General features: G+C 17.2%; 3 protein-coding genes across 3 annotated transcripts; 1 reads left to right on the top strand and 2 right to left on the bottom strand.

Moving 5' to 3' along the window:
* Positions 1–1,265: 1,265 nt before the first annotated feature.
* On the bottom strand, positions 1,266–6,209 carry PRELSG_1218300 (conserved Plasmodium protein, unknown function; the record flags this gene model as incomplete). The annotated part of the gene is made up of 22 exons (XM_028677962.1): positions 1,266–1,370; positions 1,461–1,514; positions 1,783–1,892; positions 1,993–2,050; positions 2,125–2,310; positions 2,372–2,450; positions 2,531–2,604; positions 2,681–2,778; positions 2,855–2,925; positions 3,022–3,092; positions 3,175–3,390; positions 3,601–3,704; positions 3,844–3,954; positions 4,046–4,252; positions 4,358–4,416; positions 4,555–4,607; positions 4,979–5,146; positions 5,272–5,350; positions 5,521–5,662; positions 5,739–5,871; positions 5,974–6,092; positions 6,203–6,209. The coding sequence occupies 22 exons, from the start codon at positions 6,207–6,209 to the stop codon at positions 1,266–1,268; spliced, it is 2,304 nt and encodes a 767-aa protein (XP_028534299.1).
* A 1,039-nt stretch (positions 6,210–7,248) lies between these two features.
* PRELSG_1218200 (conserved Plasmodium protein, unknown function) lies at positions 7,249–9,014 on the top strand (the record flags this gene model as incomplete). The annotated part of the gene is made up of 2 exons (XM_028677961.1): positions 7,249–8,342; positions 8,540–9,014. The coding sequence occupies 2 exons, from the start codon at positions 7,249–7,251 to the stop codon at positions 9,012–9,014; spliced, it is 1,569 nt and encodes a 522-aa protein (XP_028534298.1).
* Positions 9,015–11,870: 2,856 nt separating this feature from the next.
* Positions 11,871–13,294, bottom strand: PRELSG_1218100 (cytochrome c1 precursor, putative; the record flags this gene model as incomplete). Its single annotated transcript, XM_028677960.1, has 2 exons — positions 11,871–12,980; positions 13,220–13,294. 2 exons carry the CDS (start codon positions 13,292–13,294, stop codon positions 11,871–11,873), a joined length of 1,185 nt encoding a protein of 394 aa, XP_028534297.1.
* Between the last annotated feature and the right edge of the window lie 1,526 nt (positions 13,295–14,820).

Genomic DNA, 14,820 nt, shown 5'->3' with positions numbered 1-14,820 from the left:
AATAGTGTTTTTTATAAACCTTAAATATTCGTATATTTTTTTGCATTCATTTCATTATTCATATTTTTTTTTTTTTTTTTGAAGTGCACTTAAAAAGATATATTCAAAACGTTTCTAAAAAAAAAAAAAAATTACAGTAACGATATTATTCCATTTATAATTAGGAAATATGTATGTTTTTTTTTTTTTTTTCTGTAGGTGTTATTTTTATTATTTATTTATAATTATTCTTTCTAATTTAATCTAAAAAAAGGATAATTTAAAAATTTTTAGGTTAGATAAAAAAAATTGTAGGAATGATAAAAATTCCCAAAAAAAAAAAAATTAAAAATGTAGAGAATACATCAATGTACAATGATTGTGCACTATAAATTATCTTCTTTTTTGGAAAAAAAAAAGTTACACTTAAATTATTTACTTTTATACTTATTTGTTTTTTTTTTTGAAATAAGAGATATATTCATTTAAGGAAAATTTTTTTTTAAAAATATAGGACTTTCAAATTTAATTTAATAAAAAAAAAAAAGGAACATACTAATTTTTAGATAGTTTAGATATAATGTGAGTTTTTTTTTTTTTTTTTAAATAATATTAAAAATACCTTATTTTTAAATTTTAATAAAATATATTTTCTTTTATGTATTTTTTGTTTTTTTGAAGAATTATTTTAATGAGTTACATGCTTCTTTCTAATAATTTTTTTAATAATATCAAGTTGCAAAGTGATGAACAAAAAATAAATATTTCAAAAATTGCAACTAATAAACAGTTGAGTGTTGAAATCTTCTTAAAAGACTATAGAAAATTTGTACCATAACAAAATATATAGAATATAAAAAAAGTAAATTTTTTAACAAAATTTTTATGATAAAAATGTTCAGTTATTTTTTAACAGTTAAAAAAGTATACGCATTCTTAAACTGTTCTCGATATTTAAATAGAATATTTAATGTTTTATAAGCATAATAAGAAATAGTATATCTAAACAATTATTTTCTTCTTTTTTTTTTTTAATAAGTATTTTTTCACTTTTTTATTTTTCCACTATCCTAATTTTCATTCTTTTTTATTTTTTAATTTTTTTTTTTTTCGAGTGGCTTAAAAAGATTTTTTTTTATGTACTTTACTCCCCTTCACTATTTTTTCATATTATGAAAAAAATTGCACATCTTTAAAGTATAAATTTTTTCAAATAGTTATCTGAAAAAAAAAATATTTTATTATTTTTTATTTTATTTAATTTAAATTTTTAAAGTAACTAAAAATTATTTAAAATAACCATTTTCTAATTTTGAAAAATATTTTTGTGTACGGGCATTTAACTTATGCATATTTGAAGCATATAATTTTTTTAAATAATTGATGGAAATCTGTAGGAAAAAATGTTTAATAGATGCACTCATTTTTTTTTTATTTGCATTCAAATGCATTATGTTTATTTCTAGTTATTTTGCATATACTTCGTATGATTGAACTTTTAATTCATTATTGGATGAAAACCAAAAAAAATTTAGCTAAAAAAAAAAAAAATTTCACAAAAATTATATATTAAATAATAATATAAATAATAATGAATTTATTATATAATTGGAAATTTATATTATCATTTGTAAATAAAATTAAAAAAAAAGTAAGGACAAATAAATTATAAACGTTATCATTTAATAAATGTATGCAAAAAAAAAAATTAATACTTTTATTCATTCATATATCTATAGATATATGAATGAATAAATAATAAATTAACAACATCCAAAAAAATAATAAAAAAAAGGAAATTACTATATCTTTTGATAATTCGAAATTTTTTGAGTTTTCTGAAAATAAGTTATGTATAATATATTCAAAAATATTATTGTATATTTCTAAATGTCCTAATATATCTTTATTTTCTGTAAAAATATATACATATAATTTAATAAATGTATAATTCGAAATATAAAGGACAAAAAAGTAATTTATAAACATTCACTCTTATAATGATGTACATACCATCATATATAATATAATTTTTCAAAATTCTTAAAAATGATTCTTTTTTCCACTTTTCCTTACGCAATAAGTAAAAAAAAATTTTAATTATTTTTTCTAAAAAAAATACATCAAAATAAATGAAAAAATTACTTTTATTAATAATAAATTAAGGATGGAAACATTATTTTCTTTATTTAATTTATTTAAATTTTTGTTAAAAATATTTGAGAAGCTTCTTTTAATTATTTTATAACTGCAGATATTTTTAAATAAATCTTCAAAAACATGCCCATTAATAAAAATCTTCTGTTCTTTGTCACTTAATTCGCTGTATTTCTAATTTTTTAAACACATTTTAATAATATATGTACATGTATTTTTTTTCTTTTTAAATTACCGTCAAACATATATCAAAAAAATCATCATCATTATTTATTAATTTGTGAGAATGTAAGAAGAATAAGTATATTAATTGCCTGCAAATATATATTAATGCAAATTAATTTTACTTATTTTTTTATGGAAATATTTTATTTTTAATATATTTCTTATTTACTTATTATTAGTATTTTTAAAAATTGTAGAACAAATTTTTATCATCTGTTTAATCTCTGTATTAAATTCATCTTCTTTCTATATTTATACAATATAATAATTAAAATATATAAATATATATATATATATATATGTAGGGTTTTAAAATAACCTTATTTTCCGTTATTTTAAAAATAATATTTGAACATACAACAAATAAAAATATGTTATAATTTATATTATTTAGTTCTAATATATTATACAATAAACCTAAAATAAAAGAAATATAAAATTAAATATATATTTGTTTATATAAGAACACTTATATATAGGGATATCCATATACTGGATAAGAGAATTATATCTTGGCAATTATCTAATAGACTAAGAGTATTTAAAATATCTAAGCTTAATAATCTAAAAATAAAAAAAAATAAAAAAAGTTATATGTCATTCAAGTTACAAAAATATATAGCATATATATATGAAAAATTATACAATGGAATTATTTACATGATGCTTTTTCTATTTGTATGTAGTCCAACGAATATATAATAAAGATAAATATCTTTAATATTTTTTTTCTATTAATAAAAAAAAAAAATTATCATAAAAAAATTTTAATTTTTAGTATATAAAAAATGTGTACTATTAAATATTTATTACATATATAAAAAAATTTAATGAACTATTTATAAGGGTTGATAAAAAAAGATAAAAAAAGTTAAAAGACGTGGTATTTCTAATTATGTTCAATATTCTTATTAAAATATGTATATCCTTATTTATTAACAAAATAATTAATTCACAGATGCACTTAATATCCCTATTTTCATCATTATCAATTAAAAAAAGGCTCCTTAATATTATATTACAAACAATCTATGACAAAAAAAAAATTAATATTTAGTTATAATAAATTTACTTTTATTTTATATGTTTCTCTCATTTCATATTATTAAAATATATCAAAATAAAAGTAAAATAGGTAAAAATTCCGAATATATATAATTGCACACAAAAAACAAAAATTTAATTAATATAAAAAGAACTTTTATATAATGCTTCAAATATATATATTTATTATTTTACTTCGTTATTTGTGATATCACTTATTTTTAGATAAATCAGAAGCTGTGTTAAATAATTCATAATTAGAGTAAAAATTTCATTGTCACATCTGATACTAGTTATAACTTAATATAAGTAAATATTTGTATGTGAAATAAAACATATTAATATATGAAAATAATATATAATTAAAAGTATTAATTTATGTTAAATTCAAAAATAAAGAATAAATGCATATTTTTATTTTATATTTTTATTAGAAACCAGGAAAAAAGAGTTTCCATATGTAAAAAAATTGATGAGCTTTTACAGAAATTATCAATTGAAAATTTTCATTAAAAAGTTTTAATTGATCTAATATTCTTTTTATCAATTCTAAAGAAAAGAAAAAAAAATTTATGATTTTACTCAGATACTTTTTTTTATTAATTTAAAAAAGAAATGATAATTTGAATTAATTTATAACCGTATTTTTTTAGAGAGCATATGATATAAAATTTTTCATATAAATTATTTATTTTGTCATTATCATAAATATAGAAATTAGAAAATCTATATATATTATTCATTTTCTTGTTACAACTCATAAAATAATTTATGTCTTGTTTTTCAATCTTACAATCAGAAATATTTTCTGATAGTATATGAAATATTATATCATCTATATTTTCATCTTCAAAAAAAAAAAAAATTAAATTTATGTAAATTATTTATATTTATATTTATGATACTTTTTATTTTTAATTAATGCAATTCAAACATCTTATAGCATTCTAACCTTCATAATATTTTTTAGGCAATTTTTTCTTTTCATTTTCATTTAATTCTCTTAAGCTTCTAATTAGTTTAAAAAAAAAAAGAAAAAATATAAAATAAGACAATATACAAAAAAAGAATTTAATAACTTTAATTTTATGTTAATTTAAATTTATCTTCTATAATCGTTTATTATTTAATTTTTTGCATTCCTATTACTTTATTAGTTTTAAGGGTTCTATGTTATTTTTATCTTTTATAAATGAGTCTAGCTAAAATAAATATATATGAATAAACAGTATAATATTTCTTTTCATTTTTCATTAATAAAGTACGAGTATTTTTTTTGAATGACAATTAAAATACATAATTATAATAAATTACTGTTTATAAGGCAAATTTAAGGAATATTATTTTACTTATTAATTCATTTATATTTATTCTAATGTTTTTTTTTTTTTTTTTTTTTATATACATATTTGGTTAATTATATATTTATTTATTATTTATTTTTTTGTTTTTATTAATCTATTTATCTATTTATTAATCTATATACTATTTTTTTTCTTTTCTTTTTTATTTATTTAATGTGTTTATTTTTTTAGATATTTTATTTTATATATTATTTATTTTTTTTTAATACAGTTTTAATGTCAGTATAGTCCTCATGATTTCTAACATCATTTATCGTTATAATACTACTACTTTTTTCAAGTTCATTAAATATATTCGTGTCCTTTAGACTTGATTTTTTATTTCTGCTTTTATTTTCCTTTTCTTCTCTTTCTTTTTCTTTTATCAACGTTTTATTCTAATAAAAAGGAATATTAATTTAAATATTATTTTTATGTCTTATTTTTCTAATCAGAATATTCAAAAATATAAGCAAAATACATAAAATATCAAAAAAAATAAAAAAATATAATTATGAGTTACATATTCTTCATGTTCAATTAATTCATATGTGCTCATGATTTTTCTCTTCTCATCTTCTATATCGTGAACATTACTTTCTCTATGAAATAAAAATATAAATGTATAAATTATGTGTACATATCCAAGAGAATAAATATATTTATATTTATGAACAAAATAGAATCATATATATATTTATTTATATTAAAAAAGAAAAATTAAAGTTTTCTAAAAAATAATTTACATAAATATAAAAGATGTGCAACTTACCGAACTTTCTGGGTTATCGTAGATCTAGCAAAGGATGGAATTTGCAATTCGTTATTTCCTTCTTTTACACAAAGTTGTTCTTTTTGATGCTTTTTTTGATTAAAATATTCATATAATTGAATAAACAAATTTGTTATCTCTTCTAAAATTATAAAAAAATATGAGATATCTTTATATATACGTTTTTCTTTTTTTTATAGAATGGGAAATCTTTTTACTTTTATCTGAATTAATTATTGATGCTTCATCGAAAAAAATATTTAAATTTGTTAAAATTTTTTTTATGATTAACCAATTTTTTTTTTTTATCTCCTTGCTAAAACCATTTTCTAAACTATTCATGTTAATACTCTTTGTAAAAACCAAAACGTATATTTCATAAAATTGTATAAAAGAAAACAAAAAAAAAAAATATAAAAAGAAAAATAGTTTAATATCAAAAAAAAAAAGTACTTGTGGCATGTATATGTTTATTATTTCTGAAATAAGAATTCCATTGCTAGCACTTTTAATGTTTTTAAAAGAATGAGATAAGTCTAAATACTGCAACCACTTAATAATTTCTCGAGGTACTACAAGAAATTAACAATTTGTTTATATATATTTTAAAAAAAAAAATATAAATATAAAATGAAATGTAATAATAAATGAATAAGATAAAAAAAAAAAAAAAAGCATTTACATTCCATTTTTTCTTTATTATATATAATAGAATTTTAAATAAAAATATCTTATAGTGTCTATTATATGAGCTAATTAAATAAAAAGTTCTAGAAATTAGGAAAAAAACTTTGATTATTTTTTCCTATTTCTCATATTCATATGGTCTATTAAGAATAAAAAATATATATATGCATAAAAAAAATTATTAATTTTGTGATTTCTTAAGTTTTTTTTTCAATTCTTTATTATAATTATATATTGCTATTATGTGAATTAAGATTATTAAAATATAGTAAATAAAATGAAATATGATATGTATGTATGTATATATATATATATATATACATATAAATGTAATAAATAATATTTGTCTAAAATAGTGTTTATTACTAACTAAATTTTGTTTTTTTATTCATCTTAATTTTATGTTTTTAATTTTCTATTTATTCTTTTATATACCTAATTGTTTCTTATTTACATATTTATTTTTAATAATAAGAAATAATTTATTTTTTATTCTTTTATTCTTTTTATAACTTTTTAGTTTTTACAATTCATTTATTTTTTATTTTATCATAGTACTAAAAAAAAGTACACTTTTTTAGTATGTCTTCATAGTATGAAAAAAAAAAAAAAAAATCAAGAGTATATTTATAAATCTACTAATTATATAAATCTCAAAAAAACATATATATATATATATACACTCATTATACTGTAGAAAATATAATAGTTTTTAATATAAAAGGAAATATATATATATATATATATATATATATATATATATATATATAGGAATATAAGAAAATTAATTAGTAAAGATATAAAAATAATGTGTAATATAAAAAAATTAATATTAGAAAAAATATTAGAAAATAAAAATAAGACAATAGAAAGTATACTAAAAGGAAAGAAACAATAATTTTTAATTATACTTGATAAAAAAGCAAAAAAAATATATATATATTATAATAAAAATAATATATGCATATATTCTATTATAGATAATATTCATTTCAAATTTTCCTCTTCATTTTTTTATCACTTATTTATTTTTTTTAAAGTATGTGTATTTTTTGTAATCATGAAAAAAAAGGAGGATTCGAAAATACAGCAGTAGGAACATGGTCAAAAGGAATTAGTTTAATTTTTTGTTCTTCTATGTTTTTATTATATTTTATGAATGAAGATGAGCTTACTATATTTAATAAAAATATACAAGATAAAGAGTATAAAATGATTTATTATTTAAGCATTTATAATTTAATTGGTGCATCATTTTTGCTATTGTTTTCTATATTAGGGCATTTTTTATATAAACCTCTTTTACGGCCAATTTATTTAAGCTCTTTTATTGTTTCTCTATTTTTATTCTCTTCTGGGGTTTATACCACATCAATAAGCAAAAACATTTCTTTGAAAATTATAGGAATAATGGATGCATTAAAATTTCATCCTGATTACATGCTATTAAATAAAATAAATAATTTGAGTAGCAGTATCAATCATATTATACTAGAAAAAAAGCCACACATAACACATTCTGAACCAATTGATGAATTTCCTGATACATCATCTTTTGATGCATCAAAAGTTTTAGAAATGATAAAAGATCGCCAATCTTTTCTTGAAATGAAAAAAGAAATGTTATTAAAAACCTTAACTAAAGATGATTTATTGAAAGGCTTTAAAAATATAATAGTTTCCGAAGATAATGTTCATAAAAAAATTTTAGAAAATACTTTATTAGAGTTATATGATAAATTAAAAAATGTTCGTTTAAATTTTGATATATATGATAATTTTTATAAATTTATAGAAACTAATACTTCTGCTTTTATTACAAACTCCGAAAAAATAAAAAGTTTTACTGACAATTTTCAGAAAATTGTTAATGCCTATAACAAGTCACTCTTTAATAGTTTAAAGTATGAATTAGTCAAACAAGATAATCAAATTATAAAAATATATTTAGATTCAATTAATAAAATAAAAGAAGTAAAATCAAAAAATAAAAATGCAAAGTTAGAAGAATATATAGATGATTTAAAAAAAAGAAATATACTTATCGTATCTTCTGTTTTATTACTGATGTCTTTTATTTATATTCATAAGGGAGCAACTTTAACAACAGAAAGTCCTATGTCAATTACATTAATGTAATATTTATTTATTCATTCCTTCGGCTAATTTAATTATATATACATAATTATAATTTTTTTTATTTATCATTAAAATGTTATTTAAATAATACTATATCTTTATTTTGTAAATTTTTACCTTAAATTTTATTAATTCCCATTTGTTTTAATTTCTAATGATATATATATAAAAGTTTTCTTTTTTTTTTTTTTAGATATGTTCCTTCAATGTCCTATTTAATAACTTTGGCATGCATTTTTGTTTGCAGTGGAATTTTCTTTTTCTCCCTTATTGGACTAGTATTATACATTTTCAGTTTGATATTAATATTTTTTTTAATTTTTTCTCAGTGTTTTTGTGAACGTTTATTTAAATTATTTATGGGATTTATATTTTTATTTTTATTTTTCTTTTGTTGTTTAATTGGTTATATCTTAATTGAAGATTTTAATGAAGGATCAAAAATTTATAATGAATATAAAAAAAATGACTATAATGATTTTTATTGGGTATTATTAAACAAAAGAACTTATGAATATTTTAAATGTTTCGTTATGTTCTCAAATGGGCACATGCTTTTGATATGTATAGCTTTGTGTATTTTTATGATTATATATTCTTTATATTCTACTTTTTATAATTTTCGTTCTATTTGTGCTAGAAAAAAAAAATTTGGCAGTTACGTTTGATATATATATTTATGTATATATATACATTTTTATAAATTTTTAATATTCTATAGTATATATATAAATATATTCCTTTATTTTGTTAAATTTTAAAATTATTTTCAAGATTTTTCTTTATTTTTTTTCCTATTATATTCTTCCAAGAATTTTTCTTTTTTTACAATTCTTATTATGCTTAATGCACCTTAATCTATTATTTTTTTTTTTCACCAGATCATTCAACACTTCTATAATTTTATTATTCCCTTTATTTTTATTACTTTAATTTTTAATTAGTATTTACATTTCATTCTTGTAATTATTTCATTTTTTTTTCTTTTTTTCATTTTTGTATATAATGCTTGCTTTTATAGCTAGTTGTCCCCCTTTCATAGTTCTATCTTTTTCATATAATCTATATTTATTAAAAATATTATTTTTTTATTTAACATTTGAATAATATTAAAATAAATTTTATACATTTCTTATGGAAAATAAAAATATCAATTTTTCTTCAAGTAATTTTCTCAATAAATACAATCCTATCTATTTTTATAAAAAAAAAGGATATATAAATTATTAACATAAGAATTGCACATAATTTAGAAGAAAAAATATTACGCGATAATTTTTATTTGTTAAACATATTAAAATATAAACGATGTTTACTCTAAAGAATATATACAACATTAAAATACAAAGTTCACAACGTAATAAATTCTCTTAATTTTAAAAATAAAAATTCTAATAACGTATACTTGGAATTAATGAATAAATAATGAATAGTAGCACAGTGAGATGCTTTTTATTTCAATATGAAAAAAAAAGAAAAAATGTGCAAGCAAAATAAAAAAACTTTTTAAAATAAATAATACACAATAATGAAAAACAAAAATATTTTTCTACAACTGTTCATATTATTCATTAAACTTTTTATAAATTATATACATTTTTTCTTAAGTTACTTAGATAAAAGAAAAGAATTTTTTTATAATAAAATATATATAAAATATTCTTTAAATTTTTACTAATTTCTTCTTAGAATATAAAATTTCATTTTAATATTGAATATTTACTATATTTACAAGAACTTCTTTACTTTTCCTGAAGAAATAAGTAAATTTTTCCTAATAAATTTTTATTTTTCATTTGTTTTAATGATTTTAATTTTAGATGTATTTGTGTATTTTTTTTTTTTTTTTTTTAATTAAACTGCATGTATTTAACTATTTTCTATTTATTATTATTATACTTAAATATTTAATTATAATATTTAATAAAAAAATTTTATACATATATTTTTGTAATTATTTAACTAATATTACTTTCCATAGAATATATATTTTTCCTTTATATAGAAATAAAAAAAATTAATGTCCAATTAATATCACTTTAATATCTTTAGAAAATTGTAATTTTTTCTATTTATTAATATTCATTTTAGAGTGAACTGTCTAATATCATTCAAACAGTGTTGGTTAGTAAATATAAAAATATAATATAAATATAACAAAAAAAAATTTATTCGTAAAATCAAGGAAGAAATATGAAAACATTAAATGAAGTGTAAAGTGTATATATAAACAAAGGAACGATAATTAAAAAATATATATATTTTTAATAGGATAATAGAAATAAATAAATAAAAAAATATAAATTAAATAAAAAGAAAATATTTCATAAGTAAAAACCCCCAAGAAAAAAAAGTACTTTCTATTAACTTATAATCTTTTTTTTTTTTAAATTATGCTATACTAAAAAAATTTCTAAAGAATACTAAAATTTTACTGCTCCCTGCTATAAAAGGATGAATCAATATAAAATTATTATATTTGTATTATACATATAGAGTGAAATACTTTATAAAATTATAGAAATATTCAAAATTTTCAAATAAAATTAATAAAAAAAAAAAAAATATTATATAATCTAAATAAAAGAATTTCATATAAACACAATATTTGCTGAAAAAGTAAAAATCTTTAAAAAAAGGAATAGCAGAAAGTTGTAATATATTCAACTTGTCTTTTTTTCCTAAAATAATTATGTATATATACACATTTATAAAAAATATATATATATATATATATATATATATATATATATATATATATATATATATATATGTTTTTTTAACTTCCAGTTATATCTCAGTAAAAATGTGTTTATATGTCAAAAAAAAAAAAAAAAAAATCACATTCACATTTTACTAAAGATAAAATGCATTTTTGTTCATTTTATAGATTATTAAAGTAGTTTTATATAATTAATAAATAATATAAAACTTAAAAAAAAATATAATATAAATATATATTAATAAAAAGAGTAAATTTAAATAAAGAAAGATATAATAAATATATATTTTATAATAATGATAATAATAAAAGAAAATAAGAAAAATAACAAACAAATTTTAACATTTATATCAAATATCTTTTAAAAAAAATAACTATTAAATTATAAAAAGATAAAGTTTCTTTTAAAAATATATAAATTTTTTTGGGAAAGGTGCTTGAAAAAAATAAAAATATTATATTTATAATATGATTTCTCCATAATCTTTTGATCCTCTTTAATTTTTTAAAATCCTAGAATGCTATTTTTATGGAAATGTACTTGGTAGAAGAATAGAAAACTTATTGATAGTCATAAATTAAAATTACATAAAAATAATTAAAAATTATATTTTTATTTTTTATAAAATTTTACTAATATTTCTAATAATTTTTTTTTTCTTGTTCTTTTCATGTAATATATTTAAAGAAATATATATGTATATATATATATATATATATATATATATATATATATATATATATATATATATATATAAGATTAAATAAAAAAATTTTTTTTTTTTATTTGTATGGATAACACTTATAAGTATTTTATTTTTCCAAAATCAATTCTTCTGGTAGCATAAACAGTCCAAAAAAATCTTTGCCACACAGTCATTAATACCATTGCAACAAATGCTCCACAAATTAATTTGAGTGCTGTTAGTTTTCTTTCATCATGTGTTGGTTCTGTTGCCCAACATAAAAAATTTACTACATCTTTAGCCATTTGAGAAACATTACATGGTGTCCCATCTTCATATTCAATCATATCATCTTGAAGTGGTGGAGGCATAGATATCGACCCACCAGGAAAATATGTATTATAATATAAACCAGGTCTTAATACAACCCCTTCTGGTGGATCACGATAACTTGTTAATAAAGAAAATAAATAATCGGGCCCATTATGTCTAGCTGATGTTATAACTGACAAATCTGGTGGTACAGCACCCCCATTTGCATATCTTGCTGCTTCATCATTTGGATATGGTTTTGGAAAAGAGTCTGTTAAAATTCCTGGTCTTGTAAACATCTCTCCTTTATCATCAGGACCATCCACTATATCATAAGATGCTGCTATTTGCTTTACTCGGTTTTCAGGATATACTTCATTAACTAAATGACGAAATTGTAACTGTTCCATCGAATGACATGTTGCACAAATTTGGCGATAAACTTCAAAACCTCTTCTTACACTTGGTATATCATGAGAATGAAAAAGAGATTTAAACCAAAAAGGATAATGTGGGGGATGAGGTGGCTCTGATTCCATACACCAAGCAACTGGTCTTGATTGAAAAGAATTATGTACAACTGTAAATCCAAGTGCAAAAAGTATATAATATTTTAAATTTAAATATTTATATTTTTTTCTCTCCTCATTCTCTTCTTCGGTATATGGTTCTAAATGATTTTTTAATCTATCTTGACTTTTTTTATCTGGTAAATAAAAGTCACATCCTTCTTCTAATGTCCCCCTACAAATCTGTCTTTTATAATCTGTGTGACTATTTTTATAATTATCATTAGGTTTTAATCTATCTAATATATAATAATTCAAATTTTTTATTCTATTATTTTTTATTTTGGCTTTTGATATATTTCTCTCAAATTCCTTGTTCCATGATTTTATTAAATACAATCGAAACTAAAAAAAAAAAAAAATTTTAATTGAAATATATATATATTTCTTTTTTAATGAAAAATTAAGATAAAAACAAAAACTATACAGTAACAATGATTAATTATACAACTTAAAAAAAAAAAAACTATTTTTTTTAATAATATTCAAAAAAAAAAAATTATTAATTTTAACATATATGAGAATTATATTCATAATTTCCTTCAAGTATTTCAAAAAGAATTTTTTTGATAATTTTTATTTACCTTATAAGGAAGTTTCAGCCATATTTTATCCTTGTATCCCGGAAATAAACTATTCATGGCTCCCCCACCGGCCATATTTTCTGAGGCCTTTAATATTTTTAATCAGAAAAGTAACAATAAATAATAAATTTAATTAATTTATAATGTAATTAAATTTATCATTTAAATGCCCGTAGCAGTTTAAAATTGTAAATTTTTTTTTTAGATAAATCTATTAGTATTTATTAATATCTTTTTTCATACATTCATAACAATTACTTTTTCTTTTTTTATTTTTAATTATACATGAATATATATATATTTATATATAAAAATTAACAAAGTGGATTTTTTTATCGAATTTTTTTTTTTGAGAAAAAAATTTATAAAATTTATTTTTTAAAAATATTTTTCTATTGTTTTCAATGAAGTAATGTTAAAATTTTTACTATTTACATAATTATATTAGAAAATTTTTTTTTTTATTATTTTGCTTCAATTAAAATTATTTGTAAATTTTTTAATACATACTACATTAAAAAAAAGTATATATATAAAATAAAATAATATGAAAAAAGTATAAAACGAAATAATTATATAAGTTTTATTCTTGTGTAATTTAATTTATTGAAAGATTATTATAATAAAAATATATAATTTTTATAAAATTTTTCTATTTGTTTTATACATTGTTTTAATATTATTTAACATATTAAAAAACTTTTTATGTATAAAAAGTAATAATAAAAAAAAAGTTTTATGCTGAAAGATTTGATGTTTTAATTCCTTGATAATTTCACTGTTTATTTTTTTTATTATTTTTATCAAATATATAAAATATATTCTAAAATTACTATTTTAGATAAAATATATACATATATAAATAATTGCTGCAAAAATATACAGTCAAAGTAAAATTAAGAATTCATAATAAAATAAATTTTGAGAACTTTTAATGAAAAATAAAAAATTAAGTATTGGAATATTTTAATATAGAAGGGAAATATGTGTGTATATATTTTTATATTTTTTCTTTTTATAAAATATTTATGTTTTTCTTATTTAATCATTTGTAATTTTAAAATATGAGCTTGTTAATTAATACACATTTGAAGTACATAGTATAAAAATTATTTTAAAAAAAATAAAAAAAAATTTCCCTAATAATATCATTAAAATGAAATAATATTTTTAAACCAATGTTTAGTTACTACTTATATATATATATATATATATATATATATTTTATTATGTTTTATTTTAAGTAAAATATTATGACTAAAAGGTAAAAAAATTCCAATGTTTATGCAGATCTTTCCATAAATAATTTTTATTATATAAAAAAAGAAAAAATGTATCAAACTAAATTAATTAAAAAAATTGGGATTTTTTGAAATGTGTTTCAATTTGTTTATTTTTTTAAGTTACTTTTTCTTAGAAAAATTCATTCATTTTATTTATATATTTCTTTTTTTTTTAAATGTGTAAGGGTGGCTGCATGTATTTAAAAATATAACTGTAAAAAGGATAGAAAATAAAAGTGCATATCACATATAAGTTTTTTATTTTCAGTTTTATAGCATATTTCCCATATCATATATATTTTAATACGCTAATAATAC

This window comes from Plasmodium relictum (genome assembly GCF_900005765.1).
Source record: "Plasmodium relictum strain SGS1 genome assembly, chromosome: 12".
In the NCBI taxonomy this organism is placed as follows: domain Eukaryota; phylum Apicomplexa; class Aconoidasida; order Haemosporida; family Plasmodiidae; genus Plasmodium; species Plasmodium relictum.
Note: the sequence above shows the minus strand (reverse complement) of the source record. Positions and strands in the feature narration are given on the sequence as shown.